This window comes from Marmota monax, unplaced genomic scaffold (genome assembly GCF_021218885.2).
Source record: "Marmota monax isolate L192 unplaced genomic scaffold, Marmota_monax_Labrador192_F-V1.1 WCK01_AAM20220418_F8-fsc00020, whole genome shotgun sequence".
NCBI classification, from domain to species: Eukaryota; Metazoa; Chordata; class Mammalia; order Rodentia; family Sciuridae; genus Marmota; species Marmota monax.
In genome coordinates, this window is record NW_026692912.1 from 19,936,936 (window position 1) to 19,957,709 (window position 20,774).

Genomic DNA, 20,774 nt, shown 5'->3' on the forward strand with positions numbered 1-20,774 from the left:
GATGGGCCACTGGGTAGTCAGTTGGGTACTTCTCTTTATGCTGAGAAACCAAATGAAGGAGGACAAAAATGTGGTCTTCAGGGATGAGATTGCACCACTGAGCATCAGCCAGAGATGGTGCTCATATCAATGGAGGGGACAGAAATCGTACTGCTGATTCTGTGTCGGGGCAGGGGACACAGAAGTAGGGCTGAGGCCAGCCTTGAGCTCTAGTCACAGAGCCATCCTCCTGGTGCCCAGGTTAGCTGAAGGCAAGGTGGACGCCCCTTGTCATTACTGCCAGCAGACCAGTGCCCTCTCCAATGGCCCTTGCCTTTCAGTGTGCCTGTGCTTGCCTGTGCTTCTGTGGCCAGTGTATCTGTGTGTCTGTCTGCTTCCCTTATCAGGGAGTTCTCTCAGGTCTGGTGGGACAGAGAGTTGATCTGGCAAAGACTATAGGACAGTGGGCCAGGAGCAAGGGGAGGCAACAGGAAACCCAGGCAGGACTCTTGGCATCCCGCAAACTCGGGAATTAGGGCAGTCTCAGGTTGCGGCCGTGTCAGTCCAGGGGTCAGCTGCTTCCCATCCCCAGAAGTCTGTGATAAGCAAGCTGTGTCTGCCTCTTGTCATTGGAGGAGGTCGTCCTGTTTGGAAACGGGCAGGGATGGAGGAGAGCTCAGGACAGTGCATCCCTGCTCACAGGTGTGCCTTGGAAGAAGGTTTCTGGCCATGTGCCAGGAAAGACCAGTTAAACAAGGCGAGCAGGCTCTTCCAGGGACCTTACTATGCTCATCAGCATTGTGACCCCTCACAGGGACCCCTCAGAGCCTATGGGTTCCCAGACTCCACTCATGGACCCCTTTTCCTTGAAGTGTGTGGCAAGAGAGGGGTTCCGAGGAGCACACTCTGGCAAATGCAGGCCCAAGAGTATTCAGCTGGGCCCAGAACAGCTGTTTGACATCCAGGAAACTGTCGGAGCGGTGCCTGAGCACAGGCCTGCTCTTCCTGAGGCAGAAGATGAGTGAGGTGCTGTGCTGTCCAGCGTCCAGGGGGAGATCACGAGGTTGTTTGGTTCTGGCTCCTCAAGTCAGGGAACTCAAAATGTTTTTTTGTTTGGGGCTGAAAGTCCCTGAGTAAGTGGCCACGTGTGCACGTGCCCTGCTTGGAGCAGGCTTGTCCATCTTTCCACCCTCCACATGAGAGCCAAGGACTCTTCCTTGCTCCTTCCAGCTGCTTGGCTAGGTGCTCTTTCAGGCAAAGAGCTCGACCCTCAGAGCATCTGAAGTCTGAGAAAGTACAGAGCATGATGTGTGGATGCTTGAGTGACAGGAAAAAAATCTCTCCTTGGAGAGGCTCCCGTGGTCTGTACAGAAGCAGGGTGTCCCTGTCAGACCCAGGTCCAGGCCCACAGGGAGGACAAGCATGGTACAGGGGCACAGTCCAGACCTTGTCTCTCTCTCCATGGCCAGGGGTCGGCAGGGGCACTCCCTCAAGACTTCAGGCCAATGTGAGTCAGCCACACTGACTAGCATCTAGTTCAGCCCTGACCTTGCAGGTAGAAGTGCTCATATGGCCTCTGTGAGGTAAGGGTGGGCCAGCCCTGCGTCCCCTGAACCAGTAGGGAGGCCTGAGGGCAGGCAGTGGGAAGGCGGCGGAAGCCCCGCCTGCGGAACAGTGGAACAGGACGGTTCTTTCAGCCCTCCCAGATCAGAGCCAAAAATAGCAACAAAAACTCACATCAGGTTGTTGCCCACAGACTGGAAGCCATGGCGAGCTCAGGGGCCTGTGCCCAGTGACCTGGGGGACAGCCCCCTCTCTGCGAGGCCGCTGCACTCACTCATCTGTGTTCCTTTTCCAGGCAGTAGTGAGAGCTCAGAGTTTAGTGAAGAGATGTCTTCAGGGCTGGAAAGGTGAGTGTGGCCTCAGCACAGCCTCCCTCCTATCCCACCTCAGGCCCCAGGGAGCTGGAGACAGGCTCTGGCAGGGACAGCCCTGCCCCACTGCTGTGCCTCTGCTGGGTGGCCTGTGGCTCATCAGCTGGAATGAGCAGGAGTGTGTGGAGGTCCTGCCCCCCCCCCCCCCCCGCACGCTGTGTAGCTCCACTCCTCCTCTGGTCCTGGAGTCGCCCCAGGAGCACTTCTTCCAGCCCAGCCACAGGAGACCCACAGCAGACCAGGTCTGCGAGGCGAGCTCTTGAAACTGGAAGCTGGAGAATTGATTAGTCTTGAGATGGGCTCGTGGCTCCGCCTGGTGGACTCTAAGAGTATTGCACCCACACGTCCTCGGACCCTGGGCCTGGCATTTACTGAATACCACCCTACTGGGCACTGGTGACAGTGAAGAGGCCACCCCTGCCACGCACCCTCTTGGCTCCCTTGGCACATGGTTTGGCTTCCCGTGCAGAGCCTGTCTGCCGAGGTGTCCAGCCTCCCACTCAGGAGATCACCCACATGATCCACACACCCAGGCTTCCTGGGCCAGCGCAGGGCTCTGGGACCACTAGGAAGCTGTTAATGGGTGTCTGCAGTGCTGCTGAAGGTGAAAGTCACCTTGGTGACACAAGGTCTGAGGACAGCAGGAGGAAATCCAGTGATGAAGAATGTCCCAGAGAGGTAGGCCTTCACTGTCCTTCAGGGTGGGTCCCCCACCAGCATCCAGGGGCTTTGCCACAGAGTTCTCCCCGGTGTCCTCACATCTGCACACACAGTCACACTCCCACCCGCATCTGCACACCCTGCCCATCCTCACAGCTCAGACACTTGTCCATGTGCACTCACGTGTGCATGCACAAACACATGCACACTCACACACTTCCACGTGTATGTGGGCAACTGCACCACACACACATATGTGAGTGCACACAACTTACACACACGCCGCTTCTGATGCTGAAGCTTCTGTTGCCTGAGCCCCCATGATCATAAAGGAAGATCAGAGGGAAGGTCGCTCCCATCCAGCTGTTCCTCCAGGCAGAGGGGCTGTCATGGTCAGGAGCTGTGCTTGGCACTCCCCAGGTGCCGCCACCTCTGGGCCCCACCTGTATGTGGACTCACGTAGCCTCAGTGTTCCCCACAGCAGCATGTGTGCTGTCCCCATTTTGTATGGAGCATGCAGAGAGATGAGGTGACATGCTCGCTTCACACTCATCTGATAATGGCAGAGATGACCCTAATCCAAACCCTCCTGCTATCGAGGACCCCCTCTTCATTGCCCCACCACCTAGCCTGAAGACTGGCAGTGACAGCTATAGGGACTGGCCCAATGTCACCCAGTGTGTCTGTGAGCCCCAAGATGGGGGCAGGGAGAGGGAGCGAGGAGGCCGTGCACACTCAGAGGCTCTCTCTCTGCCTTCCCCACAGGGCTCCTGGAGGGACATTTGTTCTGTTCCAGTTTGGGGAGCTCAGGCAACCCACCCTGGCCACTGGAAAGGAGAGCCTGGGGCCAAGAGGCATATTCCAGAACAGTCACTCAGTCAGAAACTCCTGGGGACACCCTGATAAACAGGATGACACACAAGCCAGCCTCTCCCCTAGACACAGGCCAATGGGAAGACAGCAAACAGGAAACTGGCACAGGGCCAAGGTCCAGCATAGCACCACAGAAACCTCCCAGTTCCTTCCTTCATTCCTTCACTGGCTCATTCCTCCATCCACTCATTTATTCATTTAGTAGCTGTTTAGGCAACGACTCCCTGCCAGAACCCTCACTGGTTGCTGACGGTGGGCCACCCTGAGGGGTGTTGAGCAGAGACAGAGCTGCTAGGAGGGAGGAAGGTGCAGGTCCTGGCCGGGGGGTGAGCGCTATGGGCTGCAGCATCTTACAGCGTCTCAGTCACTATCCATCGAATGTCCATAGCAGGTGCATTTTGGGTGGTATCTCCTCTGAGCACTGGCTCCCAGCTGGTGTATCCACACAGATACCCAGCCCTGCCTCCAGGGCCCTCAAACTGCCCTGCAGGGAGGGTGACCTGTTTCTCATTGTCTTGTGACCTAGCTCTTGGCCAAACCCTCCTGGCTGTGGGGAACAGGAGTCCACTTGCTTCAGGAGATGCCAGTGGAGTTATGATGTCCCAGCCTCATGCAAGCTTGATGATTCAGGTGCCAGCTGTTCCCACTCTCCAGCCCTGGTGGCCAGGCCACCAGTCCCTGTTTCTACCCTGTACCATCCTCTGCTCCTGCTTCCTTGAGAGCACCTGAGCTCCAGGGGAAGAGTTTCCTCTCACAGCTTGAACATCCTTGTTCCGTGTTGCTGTTCCCTCACAGTTGTGTGTCACCACCTGGGTCCCTTTACTGCTTATCTTCAGGTAGCCAGTGCTTAGCGGGTCCTCCCTCCATTCCCAGTTTTCCCCAGACCGCAAGTTCCTCCTCTTAAAGAGGAGTTGATCTCTAGGTGTCCACTCTGGCCCACTCAGAATAACAAGGTGAGAGAGAGGAAGGGGTCTGGCTAGAGCAGGGGAGCAGCATTTTGACCTGTCGCTCTGAAATTCAGGAACCATGACATTCAGTTGACCAGCTCCCAAGTCCCCCAGCACCCCAGGCCTGGTGATAGACTTGGCCTGGACTAGGGAGAGAAATGGAGCCAGGTACCAAGTAAAAGGCAAAGAGGCCCCAAGCCAGAGACCCCCTACCACACACAGCTTCAAAAGTACATCCAAATCACCATTAATGCCACCACAAACAGGTGAGCAGGAGAACTCCCATTGTCTGCCAAAAGGGAAATCATTTGACATGGTCTTGTGAATTTACCTTCCTCAAGTCTACACACATGGATGTTGTCAGTGAAGGGCTCAAAGGTGGTCCTCGGTGTCAGTCAGAGGCCAGGCCACACTTCGCTGTGTTCCTGGAATGTCTGGCTTCAAGAACTCCCACACTGTGCCTGGGGAGCCATGGACCACTGTAGAGGCACTGTACCTGCTCTTTCTGGGACTGTGGAGTAAGGAGACAGGGAGCAAAAGACACCCTCCTCTGTGCTCCCCACCCTGTGTCCCCTCATCCATGTCAGCCCTAGCAAAGTCACGGGCCTGTGGGGCTGGGGAGGAGCAGTAGGCCAGGGGTCAGTTGGTCATCCCTCAGTCCCTGGTTGCCCCAAAGGCCTGACCCTATCCTCAGGGCCCAGAAGGACTGCCAGGGCGTGTTCCTGAGCCATGGTCTTTGTCACTAGGGAGCAGGGCAAGGGTGGGCCGCTTTTCTCTGTGACTATACCAGTCGGCCCTGACCCATGGGGCCACAGGTAGAATGAGAGCCCCGCAGCCCATGGAGTGGGGAGGTGTCCTTGAAAGACATTTTCAACCTGGGCCTAATGAGCTGGAGAGTGGGGGCCAGGGACTCACACTGGTCTGGGCTCCAGCCACCTTCAGGCTCAGGGAAGTGAAGAAGGGAAAGGGCCGAACAGTCAGGCGGGCAGTGGGGCAGGCGCTGTGTGTCTGACTGGAGAGGGAGGTGTTGGCACTAGGTGAGAGCAAGAATATTGTCCCCATGGTCAGCTTATCCTAAAAGAGGTTTGTTTTTAAAAAGGAACAAAATGAATCATGCACACACGTGGGTGTGTGCAAACATGCACCATCTCATTCATCCTAATTGTCTCTGGGTTGTAGGTTATTGAGAGACTTTTGTCCCTTGTCTCAGCTGATATTCTCCAGATTTTCCACAATGGCCAAATCTTTCTTTTCTACTCAGAAAAATAATTAGTACTTAGCTTTTTAAAGATATCATTAGAGATGATTTCTGACCAGTTTTAAGAAGCAAAATATGAAGGTGTGTCCCTGAGTTCACCACAAAGCCCTCGGCAACCGTTTCCTGAGACCCACGGGGGTGCAGGGGCTTCTCATGTGGGAGATGAGCCATGATAGGGTAAAGGGAGAACCAGGAGAGAAGAAGTGCCCTCGGAGACCCAGCTACCAGGGGGAAGCCCCTCTAGGGGGACAGGGAAGAGGGCAGGAGTGGGCAGCACTCAGCTTCTCTGAAGCAGAGGGTCCTCTTCCCTCCCAGCAGGGGTGGGGGTACGCAGGGAGGGAGTCTGGGCTCATGGAGCCTTAAAGAAGCCATATGCCAGGGGCCACTGTAGCACTGGGGCCATCCAGTGGGGCCGGTGTCCGGGGGGGACCTGCACTGGTTGTAGGTTTAGGGTAACTTCTGGAGGATGTGATGGGCTTAACAGAGGCCTAAGGGCGTTTGGTGAAGATGACCTTGGTGAGCCCTCAAGGGGGTCCTGGGGCCTGAGGAGGTTGTGAGCTCTGAGGAGACCACTAGAGGTCTCATGCAGGACGGGTGGGTTCTGAGACATGTCTTGCTCTCTAGAGTCCCTAATGTATATTTATTTTTATATATTATTTAGAGACAGGGCCTGAGGTCAGGGCCACTTATGCTCTCCATCTCCCGGGGACCCCCTGGCCTCTAAGCCTCAGTTCCTTGGCTGTGCGCTGGGAACTGCAGAGTAAGCATGGCACGCAGTGGGGTGCTCTGTGGCAGAAATGAAAGGGGACTTTCCAGAGCTTCCCCCAAATAGGTGCCTTCTGCCAGCAAGCATGCCACCCAGGCCAAGGCTGGGCAGAATCTCCCCCAGTGGCATCTCAGTCAAGGTGGGTGGGCAGACTGGAATGAAGTCAAGTTTTCACCAGCCCTTGTTGGTCTTCAGGGTGGTGCTGCCTCGTGGGGAGGGCCCTCTAAAGGGTGCTGCAGGCAGTTGACCCTGGCATCCCTAGGGGTAGCAAGGAGGGTGAGAGATGCTCTGTGTGAGGTTTCCTGATGAGCTTAGCTCACAGAATTGCCTGCCACCCTTAGGGAGACACATGGAGAGTGGAGTCATGGAGGGCTGCAACAGGTCACCACACCTGCTACCCCACAGTTTTTTGTTTGGATTGATTTGGTTTGGTATCAGGGTTTGAACCCAGGGGCACTCAACCACTGAGCCACATCCCCAGCCCTTTTTATATTTTATTTAGAGACAAGATCTCACTGAGTTGCTTAGGGCCTTGCTATGTTGCTGGGGCTGGCTTTGAACTCTTGATCCTCCTGCCTCAGCCTCATGAGCCACAGAGATTACAGGCATGCACCACCATGCCTGGCGACCCCACACAGTTTTAAAAATATACATTTCCTTTCTTGGGGTCAGAGGACTCTGGACAATGCCCCGGTTTTTCCAGGGCACAGGTGCCTCTGCAGATCCATACTTTGCAGTATTTCAGAATAATTAGGCCAAGATCTGGAATGAGGGGTCCCCTCGGCTGCCACGTAGCTGTGTGAGTGGCCATGCTCAGGTGACTCACAATGACCTCATGCCCTCTGCCCCATACCTGTGCCCAAGGCCTGGGATCCCAGCTCTCATTGCTGCTAGCCCTTCCCAAGGTCCAGTTTCCCTGGGTTCATCCTTGGACTTTGGATCAGGCTACTCTGCCCAGCCCCTAGCGTGGCAGCCCTGTTGGGTGACTTGCCAAATTCTTGACTGGTTTCCCCCAAAAGGTGCCATCTCTTGCTTCACCCCTTTAGCTCCCAATCTAGAGCCTGGCAAGTGAGGCTCCTCTGAGAGAGGAGTGGCAGGAGTTGCTGATCCCCTGGTTCCAAAGGCTTACACTTGACTCTGTCCTTGGCTAGAGCAGTCAAGGCTGGGCCGGGCCAGGCCAGCCGCTGCTTCACAGAAACTGAGAAAACTCTGCCCATGGCTCCTCTGTCTAGCACCACAACCCCTGCATAGCTGGTACCTAGAAGGTGAACAGGACTGTCCTGCCTGTGTCTATCCTCCCCTCTGCCTGTCTGCTCTAGTCCCCCCGGCCCTGCACACCAGATTTCTGGACTTCTCGCTGCCCAGAGGGGAGGATGGATGCTCACAGCTCCCAGGTTATGTGTGGTAGCTTCACCCAGCCACTGAACCTGATGCCCAGCCTCTCTGATCTAGTTCCTAACTGCCAGCAGAGAAAAATCTGGCTTGGATTTGCCTGTTGTTCTGTCCTTTCAGTTATCCAGGGAATGGAGACATGTAGTCAGTGTGGTTCCTAGGGAACTACCCAGTGAATAGGGACATCTCCCAGAGAAGGAAGGACAGGTGGCTCACAGAGAGCAAGTGTCCTTCAAAGAGTGCTGCAAAAAGGGCTGTCCCAGGGCCCAGCAGAGTTCAGGGTAGCACTTCCTGCCTATCAGTGAGGGAGACCATTAGACAGTGGCCCCGATGAGCCATGCCTGATGGGCCTGGCCTCCAGTCTAGGGTTTGCCTGTGAGGTCAACATGGTTGATGAGCAGTGCACCTGGGCCCTGCTGGGGGTACACCACTCTGGTGCACTCCTCCCCAGGTTCCATGCACTTGAGACGGGGTGGGGAGCCTACCTCTGCTAAGACCAAGATTCCTGAGGCCTCACAGTGGCTTGATCCAAGGCTCCTCTCGACTCCTCTGCTCCCTAGACTGGCAGCAAGGGCTCAAGCTTTAACCCTCGTGATAACTACAGCTTAATCATTACTTAGAAAACAATGCCTTAGCCAGTCTGAGTGCCCCAGCTGCTGCCACCTCAACAGCCTGCCCATGCTTCCTCTTCTTTGTGTTGTGACCTTGGGCAAGTGGCTCCTCCTCTCAGAGCCTCAGATTCCTTATCTGTGAGGCAGGGATCCCAGTGCCCACCTCACAGTGTTGTAGGATCGTGGGATAAGGAACGAATACTGCTGAGCATGTCGCCTGGACCCACCATTCCATTGCTGCCACCACCACCACCACCATCATCACCAGCATGACATTATCGTCATTTTTCCAGCCCTGTGGGACGAAGGAGTTCCCCTGGTTCCAGCCTGCATCTTCCCCAGAGAAAACCTCCCATGCACCCCCTCAGTTGCCTGCTTGTACCCTTCACCCTCAGCTCTGTTCTGGAGAGCAGACAGTCCAACTGGCCTTCTGAGGACACATTGTGTTGAGCCACATGTCCCAAGAATGATGGTAGGAAAGGTGCCTCTGGCTCTGGAGTGGGAGCCCCCATGGGAAATCCCATGATTTCTGTGGTTTACCAGATACCACTGCCCCCTCATCCTGCAGCTCTGTCCTGAACACCCACATAACAAGTCTTTTCAGAGCAGGGAGGGGGTCAGGCCGTCTGGCTCCTGTGACCAAGGCTCCTGGCTGTGAGGTGCCAGCCTACCAGGCCAGCTGGAATGCTGCCTCCTACAGCTTGCAGGGACAGAAGGCTGGCCACCATCCCTCAGAGCTGGCCCTGGAAAAAGGTCACCATCCTGCTGCCCTTCCAGACCTGGTGTGGCCATCCCCAGCTCCAGGGAGAGCAGGACGTGGCTTCCACAGTCGGGAGCAGCGAGACCGGCTCAGGCAGACCTCGCCCACATGTCAAGACGGCCTTCTCTGAGCACTCATTTTTCCACATCTGATAACAGGCCAGCAGGGTGGGACAAGGCTGGCTTCTCCTTGAGCCTCAGTGTCCTCATCTAAAACAGGCATGAGAACTGTGCCCCTCTGCAGGGTCGGGTGATTCCTGGTGGAAGCCGTTAATTAGAAGTAAGCAGCTGGCAGCCAAAGCCCCAGGAGAATACTCATCCTGGAAGCCCAGGGACAGGGGCCCTGGCAGGTGCCCCAGCCCAGGAGATCCTCAGGCCTAAGAACTTGGTGGCCACACAGCCTCACAGACGCTGACACACCTCAATCACAGTGCAAGCCACAAGGGAGACCACAGTGACGTACGCGTGAACAGAATGCCAAGAAGGCCTCACACTGACTAGCCATGGACCTGGCCCACGTAGGCTCTACCATGGCCCCTCTGCCTCTCCCTACACCTGAATGGCTCTGGCAGATCTGGGTTCATATCCTGGCTGATGAGGCTTGTGCCACCATCTGGTAGCTTCACATTGCTGAGCCTCATTGGGGGAATAATGGTGCTTAAACGAAGCTTCCAGGAGTGAGCATGAAGACCTGGCCCAGGATAGCACCACCCCCTGGTGACTCCTATCCTGCCATGCCCTGCATGCTGGACTCCCCACTCCCAAGGGCCTGAGGAAGGACTGCTCATAGGGCCAGGTGGCTGCAAGATGCCGATCTCAGCCTGTCCATCAGCAAAGGCCATCGGTGGAAGACACAGCCACGGGCTGCCTCACAGAAGCAGGAAGAACGACAGCAGGAAGGTGGCAGCACTGTCTGCCCTGAGAACCAGCTGGTGGCTGTGGACAGTCCTTTTGTCATTCACTGTCCTAGAGCATGAGAGGTGGGCAGACAGAAGGGCCAAAGGACCAGCTCTGGGAAGGCAGCGCCATCCCTGACTCCAGACAGGCTGCAGCTCTGAGTGGGAGCCCAGATCTGAGGAAGAGACTTCCCTGGCAGCTGACACACCCACAAAGGACAACACTGTACGAATGTCCGTCGTCATACCCTAATCAAAACACATTCAGGGTGATGGTTGGGGAGGAGAGCGGCCCCGCGGCCCACCTGTTGCTGTCCCTAAGCAGCACAGGCTTGAGACCTGTTGTGCAGCTGCTGCACTCAGCTGTGAGTCTGCGCTTCCTCTGTTAGCAGACGAGAGTTGGCCACAGGTCCTCTGCAGGATCTCACGCACACACCGTTCCAACCCTCCACCAGGGGAAGAGACAGGTGCAGTTCAGCCTGAGGGCTGGGGTTGGGCATCCCAGGCCTCTCATTTGTGCCACAGCTCATGGTAGGGCAGGGTCAGCCTGGGACCATCAAGAGACCCATTGCATGGAAGACCTGGAGGCCCAAGCACAAGCTGTGGCATGTCATCGCCTGAAGAGGAGGGGTGATGGTCAAAGTGGGGAGCAGCCATCCCACACAGCCAGCAGACTTCTATCAGCCCAGAACTTGGGCCCTGAAGAGTGGACCTGATGGCCATTAGAAACTATTTGTCCTCAGGTAGAGGGTGAGGCCGTAGGCTCAGTGATGGCACTATGTACCCACAGCAGGCAGAGAAGGTGTCCAACACAATCCGCAGGTGCTAGTGTCATGGGGCCAGTACCTAGGCTGGCGTGGACGACGGGGAACATTTGCAAAAGAAGCAGGGACCCTGTCTGACTTTATACAGGAAGCTACATTGTCATCTGGCCCATGGGCAAAGAAAGGGCTGGAGTACCCTGCAGGGGAGAGGAGGAGGCTGGCACAGCAAGTGGATTTGGGGAATGAGTCTCTAAAATAGAAAAGGATACAGAAGGAGGAAGGCGAGGCTGCTCATCTCCCCTGGAAAGGTTCACGGGTGAGGGAAATGCCAGCAAGAGGCCCTGGAGAGATCTTGGCTCACAGGCTCTGGAATGCTGATCAGGTCACCCAACCAGTCTGCAGGGACAGGGATGGCTAGACCAGCAGAGGAGGCCATCCAGAGGAGAGGACTTAGCAAACAGCAGGATCCAGCTATGTCCTGGAGAATGGGGATGCTGCATGTGCCCCAGGCCCAACATGCAAGGCTGCCCACAGTTCTGTGCTGGCATGCACTTGAACGTGGACCTATCATGGATGCATGGGCCACGTAACGTCCTATATTAAACATGACAGCCTCACACTGGGGTAACTGGGAAAGGGGAACATTAATAAAAAGTTAATGAAATAATCACCTGAGGCTTAGGGACTTTCCTGGATGGAGGCCCTGAGGGGTGAGTGTTCACTGACCTGGAGTGGGCAGGTGGGATATGCTTACAGCCTGAGTGAGGAGCCTGGGGAGGAGGCTGACCCACATAATCTGAGGTACTCATAAGTCTAGTCTTTCCAGGCCGTCACTAAAATTCACCCCTTTTCCTCCGAAGCAGGGGACGTCTCTATGCCACGCTGGGGCCCAACTGGAGGGTTCCAGTTCGGAATTCTCCCAGAACCCGGAGCTGCGTGTACAGGTATTCATTTATTCATTTTTTCATTTACTCAACAAATAGCTAGGGTGCAAACCTCTGTGCCAGAGGCTACCGAGGAGATAGATGCCTCCACAGTGCTCCACCGGGCACACTGATGATCCCAGAGGAGGTGTTGGGTGCTCCAGGGGAGAGGGGTGGGGATCTGGATTGGAAAAATGATAGGAATTGGTCAAATAACGGAAGGGGACACAGGTGATGAGTGTGCTCCCAGCCAGAGAGAGCCTGGGGTGCGGCTGTGAGACCAGGAGGGCTGGTGACCTGAGTGGAGGAAAGGCTGTGTTGTACAAGGGGGCACAGGTGAGGCTGGGGAGTGGGAGGAGCTTCGTCCAGCATGGGCAAAGGTGGTGACCTACCCCTTGAAAGCAGCAGGAGGCGGGAGGCATTGGATGCAGGAGGGGTCAGATATAGGAGGGGTCTGGTGTGGAGAGGAGGCAGAGCAGGGAAAGCCCCTGGGCAGTGGTCCAGAGGAAGATGCAGTGGCCTGGGGTAGGCAGGGGCAGCTGGGGAGGGCTGGGGGATGGGGCAGCGAGACTTATTTAGGACCTGGGATCAATAGATGCTTGGAATTGATTAGGTTGTAGAGCACAAGAGGAGACACACCCCAGGCTTCTGGCTGGAGCAGCAAGCAGGCTGGGGGAAAGCACAGGAGAGCGAGGTGCCCCTGGGATATCCAGTGAGCAGAAGCACGCAGATCTGGAGTGCAGGACAAGGCTGGGCTGACCATGCCCTCCCATGTCATCACCCATGTGTGGTGCCTGATCCACAGCAAGCCTGGAAGAAAAGGGCCAGGGGCCTGGGATGTGGAGACCCCTTCCCTTCTTGCCATTGCAACCCACCACTCCCATATCCTCCAGTGCTCCTGAAGCACAGAGAGGAGGGGCTTCCAGAGCTGGGGCTGCAAGGCCCCTCGTTCCTTGGGTAGAGGAAGCACATGGGCAGGAGAGCCCCAGAGCAGCCAGGAGGAAGACGTGACAGAGGTGTCCTCTGGATAGGGTGGGCTGCTGCTGGGGCTGGGTTATGCGACACCTGGTGACCAAGCCTCGAACTCTGCAGCCTGCATGAGCCCCTTCTGCTCCCTGTGCCTTCCCTTCCCCAGCTTGACCTAGCACTAGTGAGCCCTCTAGCATTTGGGAACATCATGGGCTCACCCTTGGGCTCCAAGGGGCCCCCGTGAGTGAAGGTGCCTGGCCTCATCTGTTTGGGCCAAGTCTGAATGGTGGTCTCCCCTCAGCCCTACCAGCCCATGTACCTGTACCCTGGGGAGCTCAGCAGCTGTGCCCACCATGGAGGGTCCCCTGAGGAGGAAGACCCTGCTCAAAGAAGGACGGAAGCCCGCAGTAAGTCAGGAGCACATCTGCTGGCAGCAGTGTGGATAGCAGTGAGCAGTTTGAGTCTAGGAACCTGCCAATCAGGCTTCCGCTCTGGCCAGGTCACCAAGTGGGTAAGGGTCTCAGTTTCCACATCTGTAACCTGGACCAGATTGTGCCGCTTCCTGGAGGCCATGTGTGGCAGAGCGTCTGTGTGCAGAGCACATGGGTGAGCTGGGGCTGTGGTAAAGGGCTGGAGGGCAAGTGGGAGCCTGGAGACCCAGGAGGCTGAGTGGCCCAGAGCACATCAGCTGCTGTGTAGCATCCTCATATGCAGAGTCCCTTCCTCCCTGGCAGCATCCTAAGTTAATGGAGGAAAGCACAGGGCATCAGGAGGCCTTTGGCCCCCACCGTCTCCTGTGCTGGACCCAGAGGTCATGGTCTCCATGACCTCAGGTGGCATGAACATCAGCCCCTTGTGTGACAAGTTGCTGACAAGCCCATCAGGAGCTGCAGGTCCAGGCAGAACCTGCTCTGCCCTTCCTGTCCTGCTCTGGCCTTGTCCACTGCCAGGGTCATCTGGACTTGCCCCCTCCTACTGCCATCCACTGTGAAGCTATTGGGCCCACCTGCCACCTCCAGGTACCCATGGAGCCCCTGCCTTGAGTCGCCAGTTGCCTTGTGAGGAGGAGAGTCTCTGCTCCAGCTCTGGCCACACTGATCATTTAGACCTACAGTGTCACAACACCTCCTGCAGCATGGGGACTTCAGTCTGTCCTGTTGTATAAACCTGCCCACTTCTCTCCTGACCAAGAATGCAGGCCTCAGTCATTACCAGGCAGGAACCAGACAGTGTCCTTGAAGCAGCATTGTCCCTAATGCTGGATGACACCTCAGTGAATGATGGAATCAGTTCAGTGGGACATGACCAGGATTTTTGAGTAGAAAAGAATAAAATAGAAAAAAAAATCTCAGAGTTCCTCATATGTAGTGGAGATCAGCACTGTTTCTTGAACTCTTTACATGCGTGTTGTCTGTGTGCCGGGCCCTCTGGTGTCAGTGAAGAGTCTGAGGGCCACTGCTTTCCCTTGATGATGATGCAGTGCCACCCAGCAGGGAGGGGCCTGAGCACGGTGGTGCAGAGCAGCTGGCTCCTTCTTCCTTCCAGGGTGGGGGATTTGCTTTACCTTTTCAGAACCAAAAGCCCCCACTGGAGTGGTTTTTCCTAAACTAAGGAGCAGAGTGCCCTGAGCAGGGAACCACACCTCTAGCTGGTGACAGAAGCCGGCCCACGCCAGGGCCCTGCAGGTTTTCCGCTTCCAGGCATCAGTCTCCTCCAAAGCCGTTCACTACAGATGTTATGCTTCTTCTGGTCACTGCTTGGCATGGCTGTATTTTATTTTATTTTAAATGTTTATTTTTTAGTTGTAGTTGGACACAACACCTTTATTTCACTTGTTTATTTTTGTATGTGGTGCTGAGGATCGAACCCAGGGTCTCGCATGTGCGAGGCGAGCGCTCTACCGCTGAGCCACAACCCCAGCCCCATGGCTGTATTTTAAACATGCTTTTTTCCAGGACCCTCTGAGTTCAGGTCAATGGAACATGTAGGAATTAGGCCCTGAGTTCAGCTTCCCTCCCACCCTGCCCTCAACAAGGTGGAAGGCCACATGAGGGAATGAGAGAGGGGCCCCTCCTCTTTTCCTGGGTGGAGGTGGCATTGCCAGGGGTATGGCAGGGGGCAGTGAAGAGAGAAACCTGTACTGGCATTGATGTGGTGACCAGGCCACTCTGTCCCCACCGTGTGTCATCTCTCTGCCTCCCCTTCCTCTGTAGCTGTCCTCATGGACCAGATACTGGGTCATACTCTCAGGATCCACCCTCCTGTACTATGGAGCCAAGTCCTTGCGGGGCACAGACAGAAAACACGTAAGTCAGGTGGAGAGGACACCCACACCAGGACTTCACTGGACTTCATCCAGTGGAGGGCACTTCTGTGAGCTTCAGGGGTGGGTGGGAGGGAAGCTGGCCTGGCACAGGTAGGCCTCCCGGCTCTCTGTTGCTCCCCTCAGTATAAATCCACACCTGGCAAGAAGGTCTCCATCGTGGGCTGGATGGTACAACTGCCCGATGACCCCGAGCACCCTGACATCTTCCAGCTGAATAACCCTGACAAAGGTAAGCAGCAGGCTACCGGCACCGCACCTCCCCCATTTCCACTTCTGCCAAAGATGCATCTCAGCACATTAGGACCTTTGAGGCTGCGGTTTCTATTTGTGTGAGGTTTGGTGTCACCCACAAGTCCCCTCATTAGTCCACAAAACTTCTTAGACCACAGCTGGTGTGTCCTTTGAGCAGTAGCTGCAGGAATCAGTTTCGTGATTTTGCCTCAGGCTACTGAGGCCCCTCACTCCTGGAGCTGGAGCCTCAGTGTCTTGGAATAAATAGCAATGTAGGATGAGGCAGGGCTGTGGAGCTGGGAAGGTCTTGGGTTTGGGGCATTTCAGGAACTCCGGACTTAACTATAACCACAAGATTCCAGCTGTCCAGGTCCAAGGCCAACTCAGAAAAGAATTCTGCAACTTCCAAAAACTCTAGTCCCTGTGGTTTTTTTCTAAGAGGAATCGAGGATATTTTCATATCATGTCTCATTTGTACATATCTCAAAATATCACTTCTGTTCATCTTTGAAACACAGCAGTGTCAGACCTGCCACTAGATCTATTATTAGTGCATCAGTATAGTATAGTGCATAGATGATGTCACTCAGCTTGTTTGGGGGTTTGGTTTGATAACTGCTAATGATTTTTTTGGTATTATACTTTGGACATTTAAAATGATTATTCTGAGAAGGGGCACACAGGCTTCACCAGACAGCCAAACATGGCCAAGAGCTTATTCCAAAAACACAGGCCAAAGGAACATGGGAGGCTGCCTCCCCTGCCAGCTCCGGCTCACCCAGGGCGCCCCTACTTCAGTCACTCAGGCACCTGTTTTCCTTTACATGGTCACAGGCAACCATCCCATGTGTCCCTCTTCTCAACCACTGCTTTCTCTGCCCATCAGGCAATGTTTACAAGTTTCAGACAGGCTCCCGATTCCACGCAATACTGTGGCACAAGCATTTGGATGACGCGTGTAAGAGCAACAGGCCTCAGGTAAAGTCCCCTGAGTACCCTCCCACCCTGGGCACTCAGCCCTTTAGATAATGGGGCTCCCTTCTTCCCTCAGAGCCCATCAGCTCTGCTCCTGGGCACCCTCCCTAGGTCAGCATTTTCCCTTGGGGCAAGGCACCCCTTCTTAGCTTAGAACAAAGCCCAGGTCCAGATCAGAACATTAAATCTGGTTCCTGTGTCTTTCCCACTAAAGGAAACACCACAGAAATACCCACTGGGGGAAGATGAGGTGGCAGGTATGATATCAGTCAAAGAATCAAGTTCCTGCATCATCAGGAACTTTACTTTGGTCATCCCCCAAAAGTAAACTTTTTGGGAATACTCAAAACTGACTGATGAGAATAACAGTAATGGCTAAGTTGCTAAGGGCCAGCCATGTGCCAGGCAAGGGTGCTGATGAATGGGGACTGTATTGATGTGGGCTCCCTCTGCCCCCACTACCGCCCCCTCTCCTCACCACCTGTTATACAGATGCTTCACATGCAGGAGTTGGCTGGTCCTCCCACGTCCCTGAGAGGTAGCTTCTCTTACTGCCTCTATTTAACACTGAGGATCCCGATGCTTATAAAGTAGCAGGCACACTGGTTGGGGTGGTGCAGGCCTGTGATCCTAGTGACTCAGGCTGAGTCAGGAGAATTGCAAGTTCAAGGCCAGTCCAGGCAACTTAGCAAGGCCCTGTCTCAAAATAAAAATAAAAGGACTGAGGATGTAGGGCCTGGGTTGTGGTTCAGTGGTAGAGTGCTTGCCTAGCATGTGCGAGGCACTGGGTTCGATCCTCAGCACCACATAAAACTAAAATATTGTGTCCACCTAAGACTAAAAAATAAATCTTAAAAAAAAAAAAAGGACTGAGGATGTAGCTCAGTGGTAAAGCACCCTTGGGTTCTATCCCCAGAACCAAAAAGAAGGGACCAAAGGAAGGAAGGGAGGGAGGGAGAGAGGAAGGGGTGGACACTTGTTCAAGGGCCTACAGTTAGTGAGCCATGGGGCTGGGGGCCCACAGAGCATGCCTCTGGATTCTGACCGTGTTGGCCTGGGCTTTCCCACCTCCACTTCCCTGGGCATACCTGCAACTGCCTAAGGGGCCTGGGGGCGCAGCCAGCCAGCCAGTCGGGCCTGGGTCAAAAGTGGCTGCCTCCAGCCTCCACACCAGATGGAGAGAGCATAGGGTGTAGAATAGCTAGTGGTAGCCTCCAGGAGGAAAGCTGCTGGTGGCTGGAAGCAGATGAGAAGCTGGCAGCAGCCCTGCAGGTCTGAGGGGTCCTCAGCAAAGGCAAGCTCACACCAGACACTTGGGTCTGGGGGGGATAGGGACACAGCACTGCCACAGACTTCTCAGCTCTTCAGAGTATCTCTTATAAACAGATGGAGGTCTCTAGGGGCAAGTCCTTGGACTCTGCCCTCAGCTTGGTCCCACTGAGGAATTTCATCTGTAATGTAGATGAGGACACACAAGAGAAGCTGATTGAGATTGTCTGTGTAAAGAGACTGGAAAGCAGAACTAGTGGAATGTCCTCAATAAATGGAAGCAACAGGACAAGACTAACTGGAGGATAAGCTTGAGGCAGCACAGAGGCCCCCAAAAAACTGCACTGGAGTCCCTTGACTCACCTATGGGACTGCTAGGGACATGATCGCCCATTTCCTTAAAGATACATATTAAAGAATGTTCACTGTAGCATTATTCTTTATAAAAACAACAATAACAACAAACAAAACACCTGGAACCCTCCGTGACCCACAGCAGATCCCTATTGCACAACCCTGGATAGCGAGCCATGTGCCATCCCCGAAAGAGGCTCTAGGTATAAGCAATATAGGAAAGGGCAGGAGCATTGGAAGGCTTAGTCTTATTTGTACCAAAGTATGTATGCATCCAAGCTACGCAGGAGGCTAAGGCAGGCGAATCACAAGTTCATGGTCACCCTGTAGGGGGAGAGGGCTGTGGGTAGAGCACTTGCCTAGCTGGCACAAGGCCCTAGGTTTAATCCCCAGCCCAGAAAGAAAGAAAAAAAAAAAAACAAACACAACTGTATGTATGTTTGTATGTGCATGTAGAATTTCTACATTGATATAGAAGAGACTAGCATTCTGAAGTTTCTAGAGTGTTTACTTCTCCCCCTCCCAATACTGGGTTTGAACCCAGGGACTTGGACATGCTAGGCGAGTACTCTACCACTGGGCTACATCCCCAGCCCAGTTTGTATATATTTAGTACATTCAATTAACATGATTGCCCATCTACACAACAGGAAGACCAGTGGTTTGGGTCGACAGTAGTTTCAAGGCAATTCAAAGGGGATAAGCTGACAAGGTTAAAACGAAGGGGCTGCCATCTCAAGCTGCATAAAGAAAGGAAGAGCTGGACCTGGAGCCACCTTGACCTCCTCCACACAGGTTATCCCAGGTGTCTCAGCACCACTAAGAACATGCAGCACACTGATGCTCACCTACCACACACAGGTGGCCCTGTGATTTGTGCACAGAGGCCAGGTGGCTCCAGGTCCAACAGGAACTGACAGCCCTGCAGTGGGCTGCCTAGGAGGGTGTGGGGGAAGAGGCAGGGCCCTGGTCTCATGGAGGCACAGCAAAGAGAGCCCTGGGCAAGGACCCATTGTCCCTCTGTAGGGAGCAGTCAGCAGGTGGCAGCAGCTGCTCAGCAGGCAGTGGGGGTTTAGGAAAAAAACATGGGGCAGAGTGAGCGTTTGGTGAGATTGCTCATGCTGGCAAACAGTGCACTGTGGCAAGCTTCTGCCACTTTGAAGTACTTTTGTCCAATATTCAGACCTTTTTTTTTTTTCCCCTATTTTGTTTCCTTTTTATTTCTAATTTACTTCCCATCAAGTAGTTCCATAGTACTGTATGGAATAATAAGAGGTTAGCAACAACCTAAATACTCAACATAAGGGGATTATTTAAATGAGTCATGGTGTGTCCCTGCAAAGGAAGGGAGGGAAGGTGTGAAAGGGCTGCACAGAGATGCAGCTGTCCACGTGGAATCTCAGCCACTAGACTGTGTTTCTATTTTGCACTTCTCAAAATTGTTTTACTGACACTGAATCCACTTAAACCTTATTTATAACATATGTGTAAGATACAAACAACAGCAGAATGAACACCCACATATCCACCTCCCAGCCAAAATGCAGAGCCCTCAGGCCTAGGAGCCCTCCCTCCCACAAGTGCCTCTTCCTGATTCTCTCTCTTCACCCTCACCCCATAGCCATGCTCCTGCTGTGTGTGTGTTACTTACTTTTATTACTTTATTTTCATTTACTGTGGTAGAGAGAGCAAGCCAGGGCGTGCATGCATGCTAGGCAAGTGCTCTACCACTGAGCTACACCTCCAGCACTCCTTCATAATTTTAGAACACGCATTTGATTTTTTTCTTGTATTGTCTGGGTACATTTGTAAAGCATCTTTGTGATTAGAACCAGAGCTATACATTTCCTTCTGTGACTTGTTCTTCTACTACACGTTCGTAAGATTCATCAGTGTTGACGTGTGTAGCTGTCATTCATTTATTTGTGCTGATTTTTCTATCAGTTCTGCTGTCAGTCATCACAGAAATGACTTCCAGCCTTTTGTTCCTATGAGAATGCTGCTGCAAACATTTTTGTAACTGTCTCCTGGTATATGGGAGTGCTTTTTTTTTTTTTCTAATTCATCATTTTGACCAATTGTTACTGACATGTGCTTATTTTGTTTGTTTATTAATTGGTACTGGGAATTGAACCCAAGGATTCTCTACCCCTGAGCCACATCCCCAGTCCTTTATTTTTTAAAATTTTAAGACAGGTACTCACTAAATTGCGTAGGGCTGCACTAAGCTGCTGAGGCTGATCTCAACTTTGGGATCCTCCTGCCTCAGCCTCCAGTGTTGCTGGGACTACAGGTGTGGGCTACTGCTATATATATGCTTTTAATAAAATCTCTTGGAACCCAAAACAATGCCAGAGAAGAAAGTCCAAGTCTGGGGATCTGGAGACAGCTTTGGGGACAGTGGCAACATTCTGACCTTGAGGTCAGTGGTCCTCCCAGTAAAGGGAGCTAAGATCTTGTCCTGGATATAGCTATGGAGAGGTATTGGGTTCTCAGTATCCGCACGCTTTGTCAGTCTCCTGTGCTTCTACTTGCCATCCCCTAATGACCCACCCTCTGCTGCTTGTCCCCTCCAAAGGCATACACTCTGTTCCTTCAGGGTTTGGCTTCCTCACCCTAAACACAGTTTTATTTTGAACATAGGATAATGGCTGAGAGCATGGGCTTAGGGTCTGAGCCCTGCTTCTTACTTGCTGTGGACTTAAACCCTCTAAGCCTAAGTTTCTTATCTTCATTATGGGGGTGTTTCTGGCACCCACCTAATAGGATTGCTATAAGGACTTGAGCACATGATGCATAGGAAGCATTCAGAGCAGTGCCCAGCACATGGGATTGTGACACGTAGCAGCTGTTATTATTGCCATGCCCCCACCCACCTGACCTGTGCA

General features: G+C 53.8%; 1 protein-coding gene across 12 annotated transcripts in view; it reads left to right on the forward strand.

Moving 5' to 3' along the window:
• Positions 1-20,774, forward strand: part of Ralgps1 (Ral GEF with PH domain and SH3 binding motif 1) — a 245,250-nt gene that overhangs the window by 219,893 nt on the left and 4,583 nt on the right. For 8 of the 12 annotated variants that reach the window (XM_046451201.2, XM_046451200.2, XM_058581778.1 and 5 more), the window contains 6 exons: positions 1,838-1,889; positions 11,700-11,783; positions 13,033-13,138; positions 14,945-15,037; positions 15,181-15,286; positions 16,175-16,266. In XM_046451201.2, the coding sequence (XP_046307157.1) occupies positions 1,838-1,889; positions 11,700-11,783; positions 13,033-13,138; positions 14,945-15,037; positions 15,181-15,286; positions 16,175-16,266 (533 nt within the window). The remainder of the gene's footprint in view (positions 1-1,837; positions 1,890-11,699; positions 11,784-13,032; positions 13,139-14,944; positions 15,038-15,180; positions 15,287-16,174; positions 16,267-20,774) is intronic. The other 4 variants (XM_046451204.2, XM_046451202.2, XM_046451198.2 and 1 more) reach the window with 3 other exon arrangements.